The sequence below is a fragment of the Simochromis diagramma genome, unplaced genomic scaffold (assembly GCF_900408965.1).
Source record: "Simochromis diagramma unplaced genomic scaffold, fSimDia1.1 OVJJ01000031.1, whole genome shotgun sequence".
Lineage (NCBI taxonomy): Eukaryota > Metazoa > Chordata > Actinopteri > Cichliformes > Cichlidae > Simochromis > Simochromis diagramma.
Genome location: NW_024386983.1, coordinates 48,631 through 73,182, shown reverse-complemented (window position 1 = coordinate 73,182; position 24,552 = coordinate 48,631). Strand labels below are relative to the sequence as shown.

At 43.6% G+C, this 24,552-nt stretch overlaps 1 protein-coding gene and 1 long non-coding RNA gene across 3 annotated transcripts; one reads left to right on the top strand and one right to left on the bottom strand.

Moving 5' to 3' along the window:
- The first annotated feature begins 478 nt into the window (after positions 1-478).
- Positions 479-21,975, top strand: LOC120738476 (P2Y purinoceptor 14-like). Of its 2 annotated transcripts, none has more exons than XM_040039746.1 (3): positions 479-665; positions 20,540-20,799; positions 20,945-21,975. In XM_040039746.1, the coding sequence occupies exons 1-3, from the start codon at positions 513-515 to the stop codon at positions 21,585-21,587; spliced, it is 1,056 nt and encodes a 351-aa protein (XP_039895680.1). In that variant the 5' UTR covers positions 479-512; the 3' UTR covers positions 21,588-21,975. The 2 variants fall into 2 exon arrangements, with proteins under 2 accessions (XP_039895680.1, XP_039895682.1); XM_040039748.1 differs by lacking the exon at positions 479-665 and adding an exon at positions 1,884-1,932.
- On the bottom strand, positions 16,263-23,490 carry LOC120738477. Its single transcript, XR_005696986.1, has 3 exons — positions 23,479-23,490; positions 19,728-19,729; positions 16,263-16,410 (listed from the first exon to the last, which is right to left on the bottom strand). It is a non-coding gene; the product is annotated as an uncharacterized LOC120738477 (long non-coding RNA).
- Between the last annotated feature and the right edge of the window lie 1,062 nt (positions 23,491-24,552).

The window sequence follows — 24,552 nt, the reverse complement described above, 5'->3', positions numbered from 1 at the left end:
TTTGAAATCTCTCAGACTCGTACTCCCGACTGCTTCGATTTATAGTGATGTTAGAAGGACGTTTAGTTTTGGTCGGTTCAGTAAATGTTTATCATGTTCGGCCCGTGGCCTAAAGCGTCCTTTGAGTGTGTTGTGGTTTATCTGACTAATAACGCTGCTCTTTATCATCACGCCAACCACATCCGTGGTTATCACCAGTTCTTCTTTCTGTGTAAGAGCAGAGAGGAAGTAGTGTGGTACACGTTAGACATCGAGGAGAGTTGAGGGTGAGTGTGTCTGTGTGTGTTTGTTGCAGAAAAACATGCTTTTCCATATTTGAATGTTCAGCATAGAGATGGCAGCTGTTCAGCTGGGTTGGTGTCAGTGCACTGTGCTAACGATCAAGCTTTTAACATCGTTTTCTTCAATACGATACTTGAAAGTCAGCAGCTCCTTTAAATGTGCAGCTAATATTAATAGTAATCACTCTCCTCTTTGTCAAAATGATTTTTTAATTATAATAAAGAATATTAATGTGGATGATCTCTGTCCAAACCCAGAGAAAGATGAGTGGAGTGACCTCATTCAACAACAGCTCTTCATTTTCCAATGTGACAGAAAGCTGTAATCCAGTCACCACCGTGTCCCATCTCTTCTTCATACCCATCCTTAGTTTGGTGTTTCTGGTGAGTTTCAGTGACTCAGATCAGCATATTGCTCTCAACAACTACTTAAGGTCATTTACATTTTAGAAATTTCTTCAAATTTCAGCAAAAAAGTGTCACAGTCCTTAGTCTTAGATCCAAGTGTAACACAAAAGACTTCAGGAGCAGCGAGCGTGGGCGGGCACAGTGCAGACACATCTGTGTTACAACCAGTGTTGGTCAAGTTACTTTCTACAATTCTACTTTTCCTGCATAATCCATCATACAAAATGTAATCAAATGGAAAAGTCTCTTTTTAAAACTTGTTTTATTAGTTTTAATCTTTTAACTTTATGCATCAAGCAAAAATGTAATTATATGCAACATTCTCTGACTGGAAGAAATGTGTTTAACATTTAAACCTATTTTCTGCACATTCCAGCACATAAAATATTTTTTTGTGTGTTTAGACTCAGTCTTTCAAATAGATGCAAGTAAAACACAGCAGAAAATAAATAAAGTCACAGACTCAGCGGTCCTGTTGCTCTATTTTCACCTGTAAAGCAGGAGTGGGGTAGGCGGAGGTTTGTCCTGGTGCAGGTGTGCAGCGGTCAGTGGAAGAATCCGCGACAGTGTTGCCAACTTATATTTAGCAAGTTTTCAGACCCCTTAGCAACTTTTTTTCTAAAAAAAAAGTCGCTAAAAAAAGACGTGAAAGCGCGTATCGCTTTTACTCTCAACAAGCAGCGGGTGCTGTAACGCAGTCAGTTCTTTTACTCTTATGCTATTTTGTGGATCACAAGGTTTAAAACTACTTATAAACACACACACACAAAGTAACTCCACCAGAGCGCCTATTTCGGGTCACTTTTGCCGGTCCAAGCCCGGGTAAAGGAGCAGGGTTGGAATTGTGACATTAAAAAAACAATAATTGCTAAAAGAAATTTAATTTGTAGCTCTAAATAAACTCTAAATGCATTTAGGACGTTTTTTACTCACTTTATGTCTCTTCCACGATGTTATTTCTCTCTCCAACAACGTAGGTTACAATTAGATTAGCATGACCAATTATGCAAATTAGGGGATGATGTCATGTAGCGACTTTTAGGACAACCAATAGCGATTTTCCTTACTGAGGAGTTGGCAACACTGATCCGCGAGTTTCTCTGTGAGTTTCCCATTACGTCGTAGCTACTCGGTGCTTGCTCGGAAGTTTAGGGGTTTTTTCGCTGTAAAAAGAAGTTTTCTTCCCACGCACAGCGGACACTAATGTTTTTGTCACTTTTTATGGAATCAAACTCAAAGTAAGGTCAGTACTTCCACGCTTTAAACGCTGCACGCTCATACTCTCTCTGCAAAATATGACTTATGGTTAGCATGTTGAGGTAACCATAAGCTGTGGTCAGTTAATCATTTCAATACATTTTGTTCATTATTATTATTGACAGTTTCTGTGAGCAGAAGAGCCACTCCATGTTTTCTACTTCAAATACTTTCATACAGTTTATGTATATACATGTGAATGTAAATTACGGGTTTTGCATGGTGAGCTCATTCACTGTGCTTGACATGCTGGACGTTACGCAACGTTACTCTGCCTCTCCTTCACTGAACACAGCTCCCCCTCCCCCATAGCTTCACCTGCAGGCAACGACAAGCTGGACACGCAGCTATCAAAGAGCAGCTGCTCGGCAAAAAGAAAACATCTGGAGATTACTATTTTAGTGCTGTCAGCGTTACTGTCACTAAAACAGAGCTACAGATTAAAAATGTCCAAGGCGAAGCGGTCAAAGTCTGGCTGTACTTCACAGCAAAAGATGCAAACTTAGCAGCAACAAGTGCTTTAAGCTGATACTGTGATACTGTCAAAGGAGGTAACACCTCAAATCTGATGAAACACCTGGCGACGCATAGCGGTTTTTTTTAAAAGCAGAGTTAGCAACATCCCCCAAGAACCCGAAGAGGAGAGTCCTGGCCCCTAGCCCTGCCAGTGTAGCAGAAATGATGACGGATGATGCAGCAGCAGCAGCCGTTCTTCTCTGCGTGAGGAGCTTAATGTTGTTCGTGTGTAATTTACGTTGAGTAGGCTAACCACGTTATTACATTAATGCATGTAAGGTGAACTAGCAAACATCATCATAGCTACATGCGGCTGTCTTCTTGTTTGATGGCAGATACTCCCTTCACCCTGGCCAAAAAGGCTAAAATGACCAAAGAAAAAGTGGAAAACAGTTAAACATGAGAGGTTTTTGGACAAAGTTTGTGTTTTTTCCATTGATTAAGCACTGCTTCCAGCCAAGAGTGATACCATATATGCCCCATAGCTGCAGAAAAGGCTAACATTGTTATCTTTTTACAAAAAAACAGCTGAACATGAGAGGTTTTTGGACAAGGTGTGTGTTCTCCATTCTTTAAGCACCGTTTCAAAAGTACCGGTTTGGCACTGGTATCGGATAAAACCTAAACGATACCCATCCCTAAACCTCACACTAGAATCCTTTCATTTTCTCAAAACTTGACAGTGCGCCTTATGTATGAGTTCTGGTTGTGCTTACTGACTGTAAATCGCTTTTATGTGGTACACGGCGCTCAGCAATCTGTCAAAAATGTTTTAGTACGACTTTGGTAAGCTACAAAGCCACACTGCTTGATGGATTGTTTGAGCATTACGGCTACTGTAGTCAGGAGCCTCGTGGAGTGGGGCTGTGCGATATGACCAAAATCTCATCTCCCGATATAAAACATCTATCTAACGATATAAATCACAAAAATGTAACATTTTCTGTAAATTCTGTGAATCTTGGGCAGGTGAAGTGTTTCCAGCTGGGCGTCGTGTAGCTGGAGTCGAGTGTTTTAACCGATGCATGAAACGATACATTTTTAGACATAAGTTGTAACGGCGCAGTTTTCTTTGTGAGTATTTATCACACGGCGTGCTGCGGGGAAAAGCCTGTTCTAACGTTTGAGTCTGAGGTTTATTTTTTAGCACCTGGCGGCTCTTTTTTAATTCTCATCCGTAAATAATCTGCTCTTTCACGTGATTCAGTTTATTTTGAAAAGTCTCAACAGGATCTTGAGCTTTATTGTGAAAGGTTTACGTGGAACATAAACAAGTGGACACGCGATGGTTTTACCGTCGTTGTTGCTAACGACAACCCATAAATACAGGCGCTTGTCCGTCTGTTGTGTGGTTACATTAAATATAAGAGAAAGAGAGAACTTTAAGAAATGAATAATAACTACAGTGACATCAGAACATGAAAAAATATTGCTGTAAACGACACCACAAAACAAACGATAGCGTGAAATGAAACGATAGACGTTTTTATATCGTCATCCGATATACACTCAACAAAAATATAAACGCAACACCTTTGTTTTTGCTCCCATTCCCCATGGGATGGACATAGAGACCTAAAATTCATTCCAGATACACAATATAACCATCCCTCCCAAACAGTGGTCACAAATCAGTCCAAATGTGTGGTAGTGGGCACATGTGCTATATTGAGATAATCCATCCCACCTCACAGGTGTGCCACATCAGGATGCTGATCTGACATCATGAGTAGTGCACAGGTGTACCTCAGACTGCCCACAACAAAAGGCCACCCTGGAATGTGCAGTTTTGTCTCACAGCAAAATGCCACAGATGCCACAAGCAATGAGGGAGCGTGCAATTGGCATGCTGACAGCAGGAATGTCAACCAGATCTGTCGCCCGTGCATTGAATGTTCATTTCTCAACCATAAGCCGTCTCCACAGGCGTTTCAGAGAATATGGCAGCACATCCAACCGGCCTCACAACCGCAGACCTCGTGTAACCACACCAGCCCAGGACCTCCACATCCAGCAGGTTCACCTCCAAGATCGTCTGAGACCAGCCACCCAGACAGCTGCTGGAACAATTGGTTTGCACAACCAAACAATTTCTGCACAAACTGTCAGAAACCGTCTCAGGGACGCTCAACTGCATGCCCGTCGTCCTCATCGGGGTCTTGACCTGACTCCAGCTCGTCGCCGTAACAGACTTGTGTGGGCAAATGCTCACATTCGATGGCGTCTGGCACGTTGGAGAGGTGTGCGCTTCACGGATGAATCATGGTTCACATTGTTCAGGGCAGATGGCAGCTGAGAATGTCCCAGTTCTTGCATGGCCAGCATACTCACCGGACATGTCACCCATTGAGCATGTTCGGGATGTGCTTGACCGGCGTATACGACAGCGTGTACCAGTTCCCACGAATATCCAACAACCTCGCACAGCCATTGAAGTGGAGTGGACCAACATTCCACAGGCCACAATTGACAATCTGATAGACTCCATGCGACGATGTGTTGCACTGCATGACGCAAATGGTGGTCACACCAGATACTGACCGGTTCTGGGTCCCCAGACCCCCAATAGCGCAAAAAACTGCACATTCCAGGGTGGCCTTTTGTTGTGGGCAGTCTGAGGTACACCTGTGCACTACTCATGATGTCAGATCAGCATCCTGATGTGGCACACCTGTGAGGTGGGATGGATTATCTCAATATAGCAGATGTGCCCACTACCACACATTTGGACTGATTTGTGACCACTGTTTGGGAGGGATGGTTATATTGTGTATCTGGAATGAATTTTAGGTCTCTACGTCCATCCCATGGGGAATGGGAGCAGTAAGAAAGGTGTTGCGTTTATATTTTTGTTGAGTGTATATCGTTATATCGAGCAGCCCTATCGCGGAGTGATACGTACTGTGCTTCAGCGTATAATGACCACAAACGGCACCTGTAAGAGACACGTTACAAAGCGGATTTCAGTCACGCAGTAGAACTTGGGAACAGAGCAGCTGTGAAATCCGTCTTTTAGTTTACATTTTGACTACACAATTGTGAGCTTTTTGTTATGCACAACAACAACATTGTTTTATTTTATTTATGGAGAATTATTATTTAACAAATGCTGATAATTTAATTCTGAGTAATATTTTCTTGTACATCTGTTTATGTTAGTAAAGGTGCCTGTGTGAGATCTGGGACACAGTGTGACTAAGAACTCTCTTTTTGTTCTTACTTACCGAGATATATATCGTATATCGCCATCCAGCTAAAGAATATCGAGATGTGAATTTTGGGCCATATCACCCAGCCCTACTTAATATTACTCCTATTATGCTCAGTGGACAAAAAGCCCATACAGACAAGCTCAAGAGGCCTTGGCCCCTTAGTTCACCTGGTTCATGGTGAACTAAGGGGCAGCTCTTTTAGGAAGGGACACAGCTTTTAACCTTTCTCCCAACATCTGCGGCCATCCTTGGCCAGTAACGACTTGTTCTCACCGGGTTGAGATGCTTAAGTGGCCTATATCATCATGGAGACTCTATCTGGATGTCGTGGTCTGTGTGCAGCAGCAGGAAAGTAGGATCCAAATGCAAACTCGTGGTGGACTCAAACTCAAAGACCTCAAACAGACAAAACAGAAACTAAACTGGGAAGTCTGGAAACTGAACACACAGGCACGTATGAGGGATGACGCAGCGTCGAACAGGAATATACACAGAAAGTAAATGCAGAAGGGGAACAGGGCAAAGAGCAAAAACCTGGGAGACAAGGCTGACACTAATTACAAAGACGAGATTGGGAGGAAGCAAAAGAGAATACACTGACCTTCAAAGTAAAACAGGAAGCTGACTGGGCACAGAACTAAACCTCAGAACTAGAATACAAAATCGGAAATCAGAACAACGAAGGAATCATAGAATAACAATAATAATAATAAAGAATAAATACAGAAAACACTGGGTCACTGACCGGCAGAATATTTGATTGTGTAGCTCAAGATGACCGAATTCCCTGATTAGCAAGGGAATATCATCTTCCTAATGGTGGCTGAAACCAGTGTCCCCAGTCTCAAGCTGAGCTATAATTTCCCTCAAACAAGGGTCAGCTCGTTGTTCTGGTCTTAGCTGCTTACTGGCATGTGAGGAATGACTGGTAAACAATTTTATTCACAAACTCGTCTGATACAGCAGCTACAGACATGGCTAAAGACCGCACCAGGGTGAAAGCACACTCCACCTGTTTTTCACTCGGACTAAAGTTAAAACAATAGAATAACAGAAAACAGCAAAATAAATAAATAAAACATATAAAACATAAAATTAAAACAGCCCTATATTAAAACAAAAACAAGATAAAACAGCATCGAATCACCTAAAAACAACTAAAATAAAAATAAAAACCAACATCTCACGTGGTGTCAAAGGTCAGGGTAAAGAATCGGGTTTTCAAGAGTGACTTAAAAACAGGTAAAGAACTGGCCTGTCTGATCTCTAAAGGAAGCTCGTTCCACAGTTTGGAGCTGCTACAGCAAAAGCACGATCACGAAGTTTACACCCAGTCCTGGGTACATGCAGGAGCACTGATCAGCTGACCTGAGAGAGCAGGTGGGTGTATGAGGCTGTAGCAGCTCAGAGAGATACGATGGGGCGAGGCCATGGAGAGCTTTAAAAGTAAATAAAAGAAATGGGCAGCCAGTGACGTGAAGCTAAAACAGGGGAAATGTCAGGGATTGACATTTGTAAAAGCACAGTAAGAGAGAAAATGAGACACTGGCAGACCGACTCAGAGTTTCAAAGACGTGCGCACGGGTGAGAGTCTCTGAGCAGACTAACACACCGAGCACCGTTTACTCGCTTTATTTATAAGGCAAAATGGGTTACATAGTACTTCCTCTTTCAACTGAAGAGGGGAGAGCTCAGGCATTGTCTTAGCTATCTAACTTCTGCACACAAACTGAAAAACAACGACACAGCAGTATTCATGCTTATCTGACATCGCAGACACTGAAGTAAAGAATGCATGTATATCCTGTCTTTTTCAAACATCTCACACACTTAAGCAAGGAATACATTGTGTTCTTTTCAACAGTAAGCTTTACCGTGTGAAAATATATAAACACTTGATTATAAGGCATACTTGTTTCTACTTGATTATACTTTAATGATTTAACTAGAATAAAAATTCTCTTAACATTCCCTCCTGATGTTAATATATTTCACATGTTTTACTCAATGCATAGTCACTTGTTAGTCACATTTTCAACTTGCACGTCATTCAGTGAAATAATTAAACAACAAGCTTGTCAAGATTGTCATAGAGATTTTCTTCTCTCTCTCCCACACTCAGCATATCATACTGACGATAGGGATCCTCCATAACTGACTGAGCCAAGACATGGTTTCCTAACATACGCTTGAACATGTTTGTCATTATGCTTCTCAGACATGGGATAATACAAGCAATGAAAAGGCAAAATAGTAACATCACACTGAAAAGGGCCAACAGGCCTTTAATCAGTAGGGATTTCCAAGAGCCGCTCAGTTGTTTCAAAACATTCAAAGCATTTGTCATGTTTAATGAATGGATGTTATCAGGTATGTAGGTACAACATGTAGTGTTAAACAATACGCAGAGACCACCTTTCTCTGCGAGAATGATGTCTAAAGCCACTCGGTGCTGCATGACAGTGATGCGAATTGCATCAATTTCTTCATTCTGTCCTTGATTAATGCGGGTTGAAGCATTTAAAAATAATCCAAAACGATAGTCCAGGGTTTCTATCTGTAGTGCGTGTTTCCCTACTCCTATCCATGGAAACAAAGCGTGTATTACCTTCTGGCTCTTGGTCCAGAGTTTGAAGTCATCTGGTACATCAGAACCAAGATATGGATCATGGGGCTTGAGGCCTGTGTTACGTTTAGCTCTGGTGTTGCTGTTCACTGACATCTTAAAGGTGTGGTCAGATACCAGAACAGGGGCACAGAGTCCGGTGCTGTTTGGTGGCAGCATGAAATAGACTTTCAGGCCACACGCCCAAGCTGCGCCCTGTACCCAGTATGTACCTGTTGATGAGCCGATGCCATCCCAATCTGGTGCCGCCAGGATCATGGAGCAGTTTCGGTTTTGTCCTAATTTCTTCAGACCCTGGGGCGTACCTGTTTGTCCGGTTGCTCCTGTGAAGTTAAAGCACACTGGGTGTTGTATGTCAGGTGGCAAAACAACTGAGAATGATTTCAGTTTTCTATGGCTGACGTTTATATGCACCCAGTAGGCTTCATTGCAGGTGTAGTTTATATTTGGGTACTGGTGGGTGCAGTTTGTTATGTTGTAGATTAAAGACTTTACACTCTGTGAGACTATATATTGTGTAGTGTTGTGGCATGTGTTGCTGTTTTGGTCCTTTATGGATCCACCTATCACCATCACAGGTTTTCCTGGTGTTGAGCAGGTCCCGGTAATGGCTTTGTCATATATGCAGAGTGCTTCAGCCTTGGTTGGGGGTTTTCCATACACTGTGGCATGGAGTGCTGTCGTGGGCATATGTGAGCAGACATAGCAGTTTGCGGCATTGTCTTCTCTGTGCACTCTGTCATGGACATACCGGTACCATGCATTGTTCAGCCACGGGTGGTTGTGTTCTTTGTCTATCTCCTTCAGGTGCGAGTTGTCGTGGGTCCACCTCTTAGGTCGGAGAATAATTGGTACTGTCTTGTGGGTTCCACTGGGCATCAACCAAAAGAGTGTCGTCATCAGGAGGATAGCCATTAGACAGAATATGTAGCACATGAGTAGTTTTCGTTTGATGTCACAAGCGCCCAAGCACAACAGCTTTGGGGCTGGAACTGGTGCTAGCATTGATTCTGAAGCTGGTTCTTCTTCTGGATTTATCAGGTTGTTTTCCTCAGTCATCTTGTTGAGATTTTATTCAGGCGTCCCTGGTGTTATTATTGGTTCTGCTCTTCGGTGGGATAGGTCAGTCTGATCTTCAGGGCGACCAGGCACACCCGAGCTCCCACGTGAGTAGCACTGCCGAGGAAGCACAGGGCGGGAAACCCGTTCAGCCCTGTCCTCCAGCAGGGGTTCACGTAAGAGTCAGGGGAACCGGCGTCTTATTGTGGTGCAAACACTTTCTTCACGTGGGATTGATGAATCCACGAAACTCGTTCGGCTATCTTACACGCTGTGGGTGTGGTAAGTAGCACCTGGAAGGGACCTTCCCACTTTGGAGCACTCCAGTTTTTCCGCTGGAGGACTTTAATCAGAATCCAATCACCGGGGTTCAACCTGCAAGAAACTGAAGAAAAGTCACTCGGCAGTTGATTGCTTAATCTCACTTCTTTATTCTCAAATAGTTTTGTCATCCATTCTGCCATTGTTGTTTCTGCAATAGATTTATTAATTGGCTCACTCATTATGGGGAGTGGAAAATGTCTGCCATGTACGATTTCAAATGGCGTTAGACCACCTGTTCCTTGAGTTATTCTCATCCATAATTTAACCAAGCTTAGACATTCAGGCCAAGGTTTTTTAGTCTCTTCCATACATTTCCTCAACCTTTGTTTAATTGTGCCGTTAGTTCTCTCGACTAATCCTGCACTTTGTGGATGATAAGAACAGTGATGTTTTATGCTGAAGCCTAAAGCTTCAGAAACTTTACTTATTACTTCATTTACAAAATGTGTGCCATTGTCTGATCTTATCAGAGATGGAATACCGTACGTTGGAATAAAATGATTACATAGACATTTTGCTACTGATATTGCATCTGCTTTTTTCACTGGGTATATTTCTGGCCACTTGGAAAATACATCAATTATCACAAGTGCATATTTGGAGGATTGTGATTCATTTAATTCTATGAAATCCATATGGACAGTGTGAAATGGATGCGGTGGTATAGGGAAATGCCCTCGCTTTGGACGTAGATTTCCCTGTGCGTTGTGTCTTTGGCAAATCATACATGTTCTGATAAACTCTTGTGCTGAACTTTCAAAATTTTTTGCATAGAATTGTTTATTAAGAATATTAGTCATCCCTCCTGTTGACACATGAGTTTTCCCATGTGTCACTAAAGCAGCAGTTCTATGCAAAGATTTTGGAAGCACTGGTTTGCCATTACACATCATGAGGTTGTCTTTTAATTCTGCTCCATCTTTCACCCAAGATTTTTGTTCACTCAGCGATGCTGTTTTCTGTGCATCTGCTAGTATTTCTAAAGGTATTAGATCTATGGTTTCTGTTGTTAAAACATCAATTTGTTTTTCTGCAGCTGCTTTTGCTGCTTTGTCAGCAAAGTTATTTCCTCTCGTAATTTCTGTGTCATCCTTTTGATGAGCTGCACATTTGCATAGTGCTAATTCTTTTGGCAACGTTATTACTTCTAATAGCTTTTTTAGAAGGTTTGCATGTTGAACTGTGTTGCCTGAGGAAGTTGTCATTCCTCTGTTATGCCATATTTTAGCGAAATGATGAACTGCTGAATAGACATATTGACTGTCTGTGTAAACATTAACACTTTGACCCTTATATAAAGTACATGCTCTGATGACTGCGGTTAGTTCTGCGCTTTGAGCAGAGTTTGAGGAGCTGAGAGCTTTTGCTTCTATCACTTTATCAACAGTTGTGACCGCATAACCCACACAATTTCTACCGTGAATGTCTTTTGACGCTGAGCCGTCCACAAAAACATTACTGAAACTGCTCTGGGGGGAGCTGTATATATCAGTGCGAGGTTTTGTATCTTCCTCTAATTTTTGAATGCAACAGTGTTGTTCTCCGTCCAGAGAAGTCGGCAAAAGTGTACTTGGGTTTAGCTGGCCACACTTCTCTATTTTTATGTGTGATTGTGTAAGTAGAATCCCCACATAAGAAAGTTGTCTTGCATGCGTGAGGAAAGAGAGGTTCGCTTGGAGCAAAATAGAGGTCACTGCATGTGGGACTTTGATGATCAATTTATGTCCTAGAACAATGTCTGCACATTTTTTAACTGCCTCTGCTGCTGCTGCGCATGCCTGAACACAGGTAGGTAATCCAGCAGCTACAGAGTCAAGTTTGCATGAGTAGAAAGCTAATGGACGTTGTTTTTCTCCAAAAGCTTGAGTTAAGACTGCTTTCATATACCCTCCTGCACCATCAACATGGAGAACGAAAGGTTTTCCATAGTCTGGTAATGCTAAGACGGTACATGTCTGCAGTGCTATTTTCAAATCAACGAAAGCTTTTTCTGCTTCTGGAGTCCATTGTACTTTGTCTTTTAATGCTAGATCTTTACCATAAATGAGGTTCTGTAGTGGTTGAGCTAGTAATGCGTATTCTGGAATCCAGCATCTACAGAAATTGCACAGTCCTAAAAAACTCATCATTTGTTGTTTAGTTACTGGTTTTGGGGCATTTTGGACTGCTATCTTTCTGCTCTCTAACAGCTGCCTGCCTTGTCCTGTCAATTTGTGGCCAAGGTATGTTACTTCCTGGCTCCACAATTGCAGTTTATGCTGTGACACTTTATGGCCTTGCTCTGCGAGATGTTGCAAAACTGTTAATGTGTTTTCTTTGCACTTATCTTTTGTATGGCCTGTGATCAATATATCATCTACATACAACAAGAACTGCCCTGGGGCAGGGAGCGTACAAGATGACATTGATTTTCTCAAAGCCTCTGCATACAGAGTTGGGCTATTCTGGAATCCCTGAGGCAACCTTGTATAAGTATACTTTTGATTGTCAAAGGTGAATCCGAATAACTTCTGTGAGTCAGGGTGCAGAGGTACGGAGAAGAAGGCATTGGACAAGTCTATTACAGAGAACCACCGTTCTTTTGGTGTTACTTGATTTAGAATTGTGTGTGGATTTGCAACCACTGGAGGTATTTGCTCTGTTACCTCATTTATTGCTCTTAGATCATGAACTAAGCGATATTTTCCTGTATTAGCCTTTTTTACTGGAAAAATTGGTGTATTACACGTGGCTTCATTAGTTTTCACGAGAATACCTGCTTTTTGCATCTCTGCTATGACTGGTCTGATACCTTCTTTTGCCTCTGCACTCAAGGGATATTGTGGTTTTACAGGCCTATATGAGGTTGTAGTTTTCACCACTACTGGATCTGCTCCTTTTATTAGGCCTACATCCGTGGGTCCTTGAGACCATAATGTTTGTGGCAGCTTCTCTAGTTCTGGATGTGCTTCAATTGTTAATACTTGTCATTCATCTTGCTCTGTTGTGGCTAAATGTGTGGCTGGTGTGGCTGTCACCGGCCAACACAGCGTTAGCCTCATGCACCCAGTTCTACGGCCTTTTTGCCAGCCCTCACACTCTATTTTGTCATATCTGTCCATTTCTACATTTCTCAGCACTGTGCCTAACTCAGACCAAGGCGTTTGGTCGTTGCGTGCAACAGATACATGAGGGTTGCACATCTTATTTAAGCGCTGCACTGCATCTGTCTGTAACACTGAGCATACTGCATTACCACTCTGTGTCACATACAGGTGTTGTAGGACTAGTTTTTGCGGTCCTAGTCTGTGCACTTGTTGATCATAAATTTTGTCTGGACCTGGGACATATTTATACCACAAGGTGTTGTGATATTTTGCTGGGTCCTGTCTATGTGAGTGCTCAGGTAAGTACATATTAGCTTTGGCCTCTAATGGTTCAAGTTTTGGTAAATCTAAGGCCCAGTAATAATTTGGCTCACCTAAACCTTCACAAACAAAAATGTCTTCAGTTTGGCTCTGACTTTCAGAGAGTAGGAGTCTGGCTTTCATGCCACTTTCTTCAGGAAAAACTCCTATTTTTAATTTTGTTAAAGCATCTCTTCCTAACAAATTTAGTGGACAAGATGGATCATAGATGCACTGATTTTTGCAGGCACGGCCACTATCTCTATGTGACATAAAAAGGGGGTCGGTTAGATGCTGTTTTGTCACATGTCCTGAGGCTGATTTCACGATTAAGGTATCTTTTGAAAAGGTTAAATTTGGGACTTCTACTGTTAGGACAGTTTTACAAGCACCTGTGTCGCAAAGGAATTTTATTGGGACCCCGTTAACGTGCACTATAACGGTGGGCTTTGCTTCTGATCCTAGCAGCAGTTGTTCAATGTTGTAAACTTCCCCTTCACTTGTTTCACTTCCCTTTTCTTGTGCTAGTCATTCATCACGGCGTCTGCGCCTGTCATCTCCACCTTCCTGTTCTTGGCTTACATTTCTACAGTTTCGAGCAAAGTGCCCGATTTTACCACAGTTATAACATCTCATATCTCTTCTATCTCTTCTTTGTCCTGCTTTTTGCTTTCCCCTACTTTGCTTAAAACCTGCTGTGTGTTGCTGTCCTGAGAAGGCTATAAAGCCTGTCTCTGGATCAATCATGAAAACTCCTTCTGTTTTTTCTTTTTGTTTTTGAATTTTGACTGCATGCTCAGCATATTGTAGGGCCTCAGGCAAGGTTCCTGTATTTTGAGTGACCCAGTGTTTGTCTACATGTGCTTTTATCTTGGGCAGTAGACCATTTAGGAAGGCATTTTTTAATTGTTGTTGAAAAGCAGACAGTGGATCGGCATCATAATTTAGCCCTGAGTTTTGTCTGAAAACTGGGCGTAGGCGATCCAAATAGTCTGATGCTGTCTCTCCTTCCTTTTGTTTGCACTCTCCTATCTTTCCATAATCTGGCCTTGGGGCTAAAATAACTTCTATTCTGCCATACAAGTTATTAAGCTCCTGTATTAATTGGGGAGTGTCTGGCCCCAACACGTCACCGTTTAGATCATTTCCTGTAAATTGACCTCTAGCTCTAGGAAGACTTAAACCTAATAAATCTTGAAAAACTTGATGCATCTCATGACCATTTAAACCCCACCCCTGACGGATCAATTCCACTGCATCTCGCCACGGCCGGAAGCCTTCTTTAAGGGGTGGCACATCTTTTAGTACATTCTCTCTGTCTTTATGAGACCAGGGTCGGAATGCATAAATTAAAGGCTCACCGTCTACTGGTATGACTCCTTGGGCGTCTGGGGGACCAGTGGGTTGACCGTACCTGGGGTTAGATAAGGCTACCATTGGAAACTGACCTACAATTTCTGTTTTTTTGGAATGACCATGCTTAGTCATAAGATCAAGTTGTTGTCTGGCCTCCGTATAGGGATTTGAAACAAAAGGTTTGTGAGGAGAGCTTACAGGAAGTGCTGACGTAGGGTTAGGTGCAGCTGCTGCAGGCTGTGCAGGCTGAGGAGCATAAGGAGGGGGGTACGGTTTTTCTTCTCCTGCAGTTTTCTGTTTATCTTTAGTTTCCTGCTTTTGGGCACGTTTAGCAATGCGTTTATCGTTTTCTACCATCCACGCCTTGAAAAGGTGCCATTCTGCTAAGCGTTTTGCTTTTTTCTTTTGGCTCTTTTCCTCAAATAGTTCTTTTTGTAAAGCAGCCTTTAAAGCAGTTATTGATTCTTGATTGCATTTGCCTTGCCAGGCTGGGCAATAAATTTTATGTGGATTTCTCCACCTATTTGCACTGACTCTTCCTGCATTTGGACAGTTTTTTTCCAACCATCCTTCATCTGCTGTTAATTTTACTTTAGTTTTAGAGTTACCCATTTTGAACTAATTACGTCAGAACTGTGACACCTTCTTTGGCATGAAAAAGTGAGAATGGGTTTTCGATAACAGCCTTCTACTCTCCCACTAATTGAGAGAGCGGTTATCGATTTTACGTGATGAAGCACAACCCTTTTTTCCACCTTTACCAATACGTGAGTGTACACAGGAAAACAGTTTGAGAAGTGGTTCGACCGCGTATTGGGTCGTAAAAACAACTCACTCCTCACAAACAAAGCGCGTTTCTATGATTTTTATTGAGATTTTCCGTAGGCCTATTTATTTGTGTAACACCTTCACCTTCAGCCACTCTTCTTGAGTGACCGGAAACCTGTTCCGTTGCAGCCATTCCCAGAGCGACCGGAACTTTTAATAGCGATTTTTCTAGAATTTCGCTCTTGTCTGTCGTCTTCCTAGTCCCGCATGGACACTGAGATCTGTCGGCGTACCTAGGTTTACACAATACTTAAAGGAAAATCTCAATATCAACGTATTTTAGCGCTTGGTGGAATGCGTGTCATATTCACCTCTACTGTGGCGCTGCGTTTTAAGATCCGGTGCTCATCGGGTCCTGGAGCCGTGAAGGCCGAACGCTGACCGGAGATCGAATTCACGTTCCCGGGTTTTTCGTTTTACTGATCAGATTTCTTCCAGCGCAGGCGTCACGATGTCAGGATCCGATGGAGACCGTCTGTGGAAAACTAGACGTTAAAAATAACAGTCAGTTCTCCGGCTCGGAGGACCAATTAAATGTCAGGGATTGACATTTGTAAAAGCACAGTAAGAGAGAAAATGAGACACTGGCAGACCGACTCAGAGTTTCAAAGACGTGCGCACGGGTGAGAGTCTCTGAGCAGACTAACACACCGAGCACCGTTTACTCGCTTTATTTATAAGGCAAAATGGGTTACATAGTACTTCCTCTTTCAACTGAAGAGGGGAGAGCTCAGGCATTGTCTTAGCTATCTAACTTCTGCACACAAACTGAAAAACAACGACACAGCAGTATTCATGCTTATCTGACATCGCAGACACTGAAGTAAAGAATGCATGTATATCCTGTCTTTTTCAAACATCTCACACACTTAAGCAAGGAATACATTGTGTTCTTTTCAACAGTAAGCTTTACCGTGTGAAAATATATAAACACTTGATTATAAGGCATACTTGTTTCTACTTGATTATACTTTAATGATTTAACTAGAATAAAAATTCTCTTAACAGGAAATGTGCTCAAACTTTCGAGTGCCTGTTAAAAGACGAGCTGCGGCATTTTGCTCCCTCTGTAGATGACTAATATATGATGCACTGACCCCAATATAAAGTGCATTACAGTAATCCAGCCGAGTGCTAACAAAGGCGTGGATCGCTGTCTCAAAGTGCTGCCGTGAAAGAATTGGCTTTATTTTTGCAGCTGCCTGAGGTGAAAGAAGCTAGATTTTACCACTGCCTTAATTTGATTATCAAACTTCAGATCACAGTCCACTTTGACCCCCAGGTTTGTGACAGTTGGCTTAACATACTGTGCCAGGGAATCTACATACACATTGGGGGCCTCAGTGGAGCTACCAAAAACCATCACCTCGGTCTTTTTATCATTGAATTTTAAAAAGTTAACAGACATCCAAGCCTTAATGTCATCGAGACACTGAAGTAATGGCTGTGTAAGGTATCTGCCTTTTTTCTTTAGAGGGACATAGATCTGACAGTCATCAGCATAAAAGTGGAAAGCAATGCCGTGCTTTCTCAGTACAGAACCAAGAGGAAGCAGATATAAAGAGAAGAGGAGGGGGCCTAGAACTGAGCCCTGTGGGACACCACACAAGAGAGGAGCGGAGGACGACACATAGTCACCGAGGCTGACACAAAAAAGTTCGCCCCGCCAAGTAGGACCTGAACCACTCCAGTGCTGTGCCCCTAATGCCCACCCAGTGCTCCAAACGAGAGAATAAAATGGCATGATCCACGGTATCAAACGCAGCTGTCAAATCTAAATGCACACGAACAACACAGTCCCCAGCATCAGTCGCTAAAAATATGTCATTAAAAACTTTTAAAAGGGCTGATTCAGTGCTATGAAAGGGTTTAAAACCAGATTGGAAAACCTCTAACACATTTTGCTTTTCCAGGAAGGCCGTTATTTGGCTGTAAAGGTAGTTTGGAGATAGGCCTGTAATTTGCAAGAACCGTAGGATCAAGAGCAGGTTTTTTAATCAGGGGTTTGACTACTGCATGTTTAAAATCTTTAGGGACAACACCTGACATCAGACTATGGTTTACCAGCTCAAGAACCAAAGGACCAACTGTAGGTAACACCTCTTTTAAAAGTCGAGGAGGGACGGCATCATTTGGAGACCCTGCAGGCTTAAAACGACCAACAGTCTCCTTTAAAAAGGACAGAGTCACAGGCTCAACCCTGTCAAAGACAGCAGAGCAGGAAACAGAGACTGAGAGGTCGTGAGCACGAGGACAGATCTGAGCCCTTGTGGAGGAGACCTTCTCAATAAAAAAGTGTAAACAGTTTTCACAGGCTTCTGATGAGGGCTCGATACAGTCAGTATGTGGTGCATTAAGAACAGAGTTAATAGTTTTGAATAAAACACGCGGGTTGTGGCAGTTTGACAAAATAATGTCAGATAAGTGTTTTCTTTTGGCATCTTTTACAGTTCTTTGATATTGACGCCAACAGTCCTTCAGCATCTGGAACGACACTTGTAGTTCAGTCGCGTCTGACAGCTCGGGTCAAGTCGTTCAGCCAGGGCTCAGGTTTAGTTTTAGGCAGTCTGGATTTTAATGGCGCCACAGTGTCCAAAGCAGTCCGACAGGTGGAATAAAACCACGAGCTCAGTTCCTCAGTCTGGCTGCATAAAAAATCCGGGATCTTACAGATCTGGTCAAAGACTGTTGAAAAGTGTTCAGCAGTGGAGGAGTTAAAAGCACGACAGTGCTGAGCAGCAGCGCGAGGTTTAACTGAGGCACAGGCAAGAGGAACTCCAAACATCACAGGACTGTGGTCAGAAAACATCACAAATCTCTATGTTAAAAACAGAAAAGCCATGAGATAAAACAGGATCAAGCGTGTGTCCACGTTCATGTGTGGGACCAGTCACACAGTGCACCAGGTTAAACGAATCAATAAGGTTTAAAAAGCCCTTCGCCATGGGCATATCAGGACAACACACGTGAATATTACAATCCCCAACAATAAGAACACGATCATATTTTGGCACGAATTCAGCCAAGAAGTCAGCAAAGTCACCCACAAAGTGCTTATTGTATTTTGGAGGCCGATAAACACAACACTGTGAGAGCAGCCCAGCTCGAACACAGACAGTTCAAAGCTGGTGAACGACGGGGTTGATAGCTGCTTACATTTAAAACGACTTTTAAAGATCGTAGCTATTCCTCCTCCTCGGCCCAACAAACGTGAGGAATTAAAATAGCAGCAATCATCAGGTAGAAGATCTGAGAAGATGCTGCACCGGCGCTCAGCCACGTCTCGCACACACAGAGAAAATCCAGTCCTCGGGATGTGGAAAAATCCTTCAGGATAAACGTTTTGTTCGCTGGGACCTAGCATTTACCAGGCCAATCCTGGCGGTAAGCGGCGGATCCCCGTCGCTAGCCGTCCTAGAAGCCCGACACAGAGGCCGCAGGTTCCGCAGATTCACACCACGTCGGCGGGGGCGAGGAGAGCAGGGTTTTAGGAACTGGAACATCCCATCCAGGCCGATGACCGGTACCAGCCAGGTACCAACAGGTTCCAACGATCGCCGAGAGAAACAGAAGTTTGGCACCGCTCCTTGTTTTCTGGATAAGGGCTTAAGAGAAAACCTTAATTAAAGAAGCTTTCAGCTTGTAGCAGCTGTCTGGCGAGGAAGGAGCGGCTAGCGGGTCCAGCGAGCGTGTGGTGTGGGGGTTAGCCAAATAACCCGAAGCCAGTCGGTTAAATCCAATAACAGCCCTTTATTCGCTGTCAGCAACATTACACCTTATAAGCCAGGTCTCCACGGCTATACTCGTCTGTGCATGCGCGGAGATTGGTATCGCCGCCGCCAGCTTGTCACAACAGTAAGGTTTCTTTTGAGGGAAAAGAACATGAGCAGCATAGAATGGCTGCCGCTAACAACACACACCCACTAGGAGACCCCGGCGATGGCACTTATGCCGGAGCGGTGGATCTGGAACACGGCACAGGTGAGCCGGGATCTCCGATATCAGCGGGGGCGAAGTTTTATGTCCAGCTTGGTTCCACTTTGCCCAGCCTTTGGCAGAAGGTCGGAGGTCCAAGCCACACACACCGGCGCCATATTGAAAAAGGATTTTACTCCAAAAAAAAATTTTTTACTCCAAACTGTGGAAGGGGAGTCAGCCTCAGGCTACGTCCACACGTACCCGGGTATTTTTGAAAACGCAGATTTTTCTATGCGTTTGCACCTTTCGTCCACACGTGAACGGCGTTTTCGGTCACTGAAAACGGAGATTTCTAAAAACTCCGGCCAGGGTGCAGATTTTTGAAAACTCAGTTTTTGCGTTTACGCGTGGACGAGAAAAACGGAGAAAACGTAGCATCAAAGGTGTGCGCCTTTTATTGTTTCGGTGAAATGAATTTCTACAATGCTGTTACTGTTACTCTCTGCAGTGTTTAAATGCTTACATATACACACAGTTACTGTCCCTCCACACAGACGACTCGGTTCTGCTTCTATGCCCCAGCTTTGTTTACTTTTTCCCACCGAGGCTTCTAGACTTCTGATTGGCCAACATTTCTGCACGGTTAGGAATATATCGCCACCTGCTGCTTTGGCATGTTCCTAGCAGCGTTTTCCTTCATTTCTGCCTTTATGTGTGGACGGGATTATTTTTTAAAACGAAAACGGAAAATCTCCGTTTTCAAAAATACCCGTGTACGTGTGGACGCACCCTTAGTGTCGTCAGGGGATGAGGTGGAGAAAGGCCAGATGTAGGGGGGTAAGGTGAACGCTTAGGGGACGTATCCATGTCCTTTTTATGTTTGGCTCCGCCCTTCACAATATATGTGCGTGCGTGTATGTTGGCTGTTTTCCATTAGGTACGAATGCAGACGGTTTGAGCCAATAAAGCGCTGCTTAGCATCCTCAGCTGTTCGTCGTTGATGGCCTTGTCTTTGTGTGATTGGAGCAGGGCATCACGGCTCATGATGTTTCCATGTTACCGCTATGTAACATGCTGTTCACTTTATCTTTCATGGTGATTTTGTAGTCTCAGCCACTTCATTTATTTCTTATTTAATAAGCAAGATGTTAATTTGGTCATTTAAGATCCCATCAGAGTCAAGCAGAGGGGGTTGAGGGCAGAGCTAAGTCCCACACGAGTGGGCAGTGTGCTTCATGTCCTCCGGCCTAGTCAGAGATGGCACGTTGACCAGCAGATCAAACTCAGTCAGAGATCTTCATTTTTCTGTGGATGAATGGTGTAAGGGTACCAAACTCTCGTCCTGAGCCTGGTCTCTCTCCTCCTCAGGTGGGTTTACTTCTCAACAGCTTCACCATGAAGTTTTACTTCTGCCGAGCTCATCATCGGGTATCTAGCAGCCTGACGGTCTACCTGAAGAACCTGACGGCCGCTGACTTCCTGCTCTGTCTCAGCCTACTCATCCGCATCACCAACTACGCCAGCACGTCCGTCACCATCCATGTGCTCTACTGCAGCATCGGGGCTTCTGCACTCTTCCTCAACATGTACGCCAGCATCCTCTTCATGGGGTACATCGCTGCCAACAGGTAGTAAACCTTTAGTGACATCAGACTGTGGTCTCGGCGGTTCTGTCACCAGATTAATGGCCGTAAACACCAATGCACGTCTTCTGCATCTTACAACAAGCATCACTGTGACCGCTTATTGAAATTCTTTATTGCATTTCTTCAGGTATCTGAAAATTGTTCATCCTTCAGGAACTCACGTCCTACAGACGGTACGAGCCGCCCACATCATCTCCGGGGTCACCTGGGTATTCCTCCTGATCCCTGCGATCATTTACATCATCCTCTTTGTCGTCGCCCAGAATCTGACCTCTAACTCCACCCACTGCGATTTCCAGGTCAGCCTGCTGGATGCAATAGTCCACGTCAGTGCAATCATCATCTTTATGTTGGTCCTCGTATCCCTGGTCTTCTTCTACCACAGCACCTCCCGCAGGGTGTTGCAGGCACAGCAGAGGCAGCTGGCCTCCTCGGACTCCAGAAAGTTAGTGAAGTCTCGCAGGAACATTTTAGTGCTGGTCAGCATCTTCTGTGTTTGCTTCGTCCCGTATCACCTGGTTCGGCTCCTCTATACTTTTCAGTGGAACTGCTCTGTGGAGCAGGTGCTATACAACCTGAAGGAAGTGACGACAATAGTGTCAGTTCTCAACATCTGTCTGGATCCGCTCGTTTACTTTTTCCTTTCTAAGGCTTTTCGGGCCCAGGTGAGGCAGAGGACGCTGTCCAGAAGGAAACGGCCTGACATCCGACAAATGAACAAGGAAAGCGAGAGCAGCGAGGAGGCAGCTGAGCAGCAGCAACAAGCCTAACAGTGAACTGTGAAGAAACAGCCTGTTATAACACACTCAGATTTGCTCTTTGTTTTTAACCTCAAACACTCGACGTGGTGCCAGCGACCAGTGTCTGAAAGACTGATTCAAACTTTCAAAAGAACCAAGAGGATGTTTTATTTTAAAGGATACATGAAAGGAGATTATGTCCTTATTGCTTTTGCTTTTTATAATATAATACCTGCAGGTTTTCTAAATGGTAGTTTATAGTTTTATTTCATTTTGTTTTGCTTTTAGAAAACATTTAAAGTTTATAAGGTCACGTGTGCACCGAATCCTCCCTCCAGTAATCCTGAGCTGCTGCTTCTTCATTCACTTTGTGTTCACACAGCAGCACTGTACATATTAAACCCTCTGTTTGCACACAGCTCTGTGTGCGCTGCGTCTTTTGTCTTAGTTGTATATAAAGATGTTTGTATGTCTGTGGCACGTCTGTGCTGAGACTGTGAAAACAAACAGGAAATAGGTCAGAGTGGAAGTGTGGCCACTGTGTGTGTGTGTGTGTGTGTGTGTGTGTGTGTGTGTGGAGTGATTGGATTCGTTCCAGTTTTGAAGCATTTAAAGGCCCTCGTGTCAGAGATTTTCACTGATCGATGAATTCCACAAACTCCCAGCATGCAGTGCAGCGCTGTAGTGGCTGATAGTGACAGGAGGGACAGCTATGAAACCAGAACATTCAAATTAAATCTCAGATCAAATCAGTTCTGTTCAGCTCGAGTTAACCAGCTGACTGACGACAGGTAATGTAGCCCTGTTTAAAACCCTGAGGAACAACGTGCAGGTCAATCAGATCCAGTTTGGGGTCCACATTTATAGATCAGGCTAAAGTTTCCCTTCAGCAGGGAGGATGAAATGTTGCCGAGACAGTTTTCAGTGAGTGATTTTGCATCAAAAAGAGATGGTGTGAGATTACGTTAGTCCCAGTGAAAGGCTTTTAAAACCAAGTGTAAGAGTGCCATCTATTTACCACAAACTCACGCAACACCTCTGAGTTTTCTGTGGTTGCTTTTTGTTGCCTCTAGCTGTGAAAACAAACAGGAAATAAGTCGGTGTGGCCAGAGAGAGTGTGTGTTCGTGCGTGCAGCTTTCTCATCCTAGCATCTTTCACGCTGCTGGATTTTCTTCTTAGTAAAAACTAATTTTTTAAGGGCTCAGTGACCTCAAAGCAGCAGGCTCAGCACCACAGCTGCCTGCAGCCTTCACACAGATGGAAAGTTGTGATCACGATGACTGTTGCCGGCTCAGAATGTGGGAGTCCTGCTGCGGTGCGCACGTGTGCACAGCCTCACGCTCCAACAGGCTAACCGGGGAAGTTTATCCTCTGTTAGAATACGAAGATGGAGTCAGCCAAGTTTCCTCCTTCTCTACTTTACCGGTCTGGGATCCAGTGAGCACGCTCAGGAAGCTCTCTGAAGAATGGCCTCAGGACTATGTACAACTATAAGACTCGACATACCTTTTACAGTTTTTTACAGCCGCTAGGACACATTTCACAACTTAGGTCACTTTTGCAAAACTCTTCACACAATCCTCCTAACTGACCGTCAGCTTGGCAAAGCAGTTCATTTCACATTCAAAATGCACTACAACTACCAAAACACTTCATTCAGGTCTCAAATAAACTCATTCTTCCAGAACACCAGCAAAGGTTGACAGCTGACAAACACACTTTGTCACCCACAAAACAATGACCTAAAAAACACTAACAACATGTAGCATTACAGTGTTTCCTTGTGTAGAACAAGGACACATCTCTGTTTACAGTTTTTCCTGAATGCTTAAACCCTAACTGTGATTCCTGCAGCACAATCTCTAAAACTATTCAGACTTATAGCAAAACCACTCACTGAGTTTGCAAAACTAAAAGCACAAAAACTGCTTTGCACTCAGTTTGCAATTTTGTAACACACACTTTGCAAACCTGTAGGCACAATTCACTGCACAACACTCAATTACCAAATTCCCAACACACTCCTAGCAAAAGTATACACATGTATGGCTATCATTAACACTAATCTGCCAACTGTCTGGCACACTTTCACATGTGAAAACTGTTTTAGATAATTAGTTCACTTTGCAGTCAGCCTAAGCACTATAATACAGGTAAGCTGTGTGTGCGGAGTACAATGGAGGGAGCAGGAAGAGTGAGAAGTAGAGGAGGCCGAGGAAGAGGACGTGGAGGTGAAGAAGTAGGATGAAGAGGACGACAAGGACAAGGAGGAGCAAGAGGAAGACGAGGAGGGGGGAGAGGAAGATGAGGAGGGGGGAGAGGAAGGGTAGGAAGAGTAAGAAATAGAATTGCTGATGACATCAGAGCTACAATAGTGGACCATGTAATCAACCGTGGAATGACCCTGAGGGAAGCTGGCCAACGGGTCCAGCCTAACTCGAGCTGCTACACTGTAGCAAGCACCATAAGGACATCTTGAAATGAGAGTCGGTGAGTACAGTCACTTCGCACAAAGATTTGTAGCACTGCCATATGCCAATGAGAAACACACCAATACCACTGATGTAAAAATACTGAAATTGTTACTTTACAGAATTGCTCGATGACCAGATGCTGGGGGCAGAGGAAGCATGTTCACTGCAGACCAAGTAACCCATATAGTCATTATGGCGATTGCAAATAATCCTATACTTGGAAATAAACACTTGTGTTTGTTTTGATGTGTTTGAATAAACACCAGTACTTGAAGTTTGGATCCCTCTATGCTTATGGATCTATGACAGAAGTATGAGCTCAAACTGACATAGCCTACCTTGTGCACAGAGAAAGCAAAAGCCAGATGTGTTTTGTATTCATACCATCAGTGTGCAGTTGGCGCATTGTGTGCTTAGTAGATGATGGCTTGTGTGTACTGTTTGATACGGAAACACCATTTTTACGAAGGTGTGAAGAGTTAATCTAGCTGTGTTCGCTTTTGCAAGAGAACTACAATGT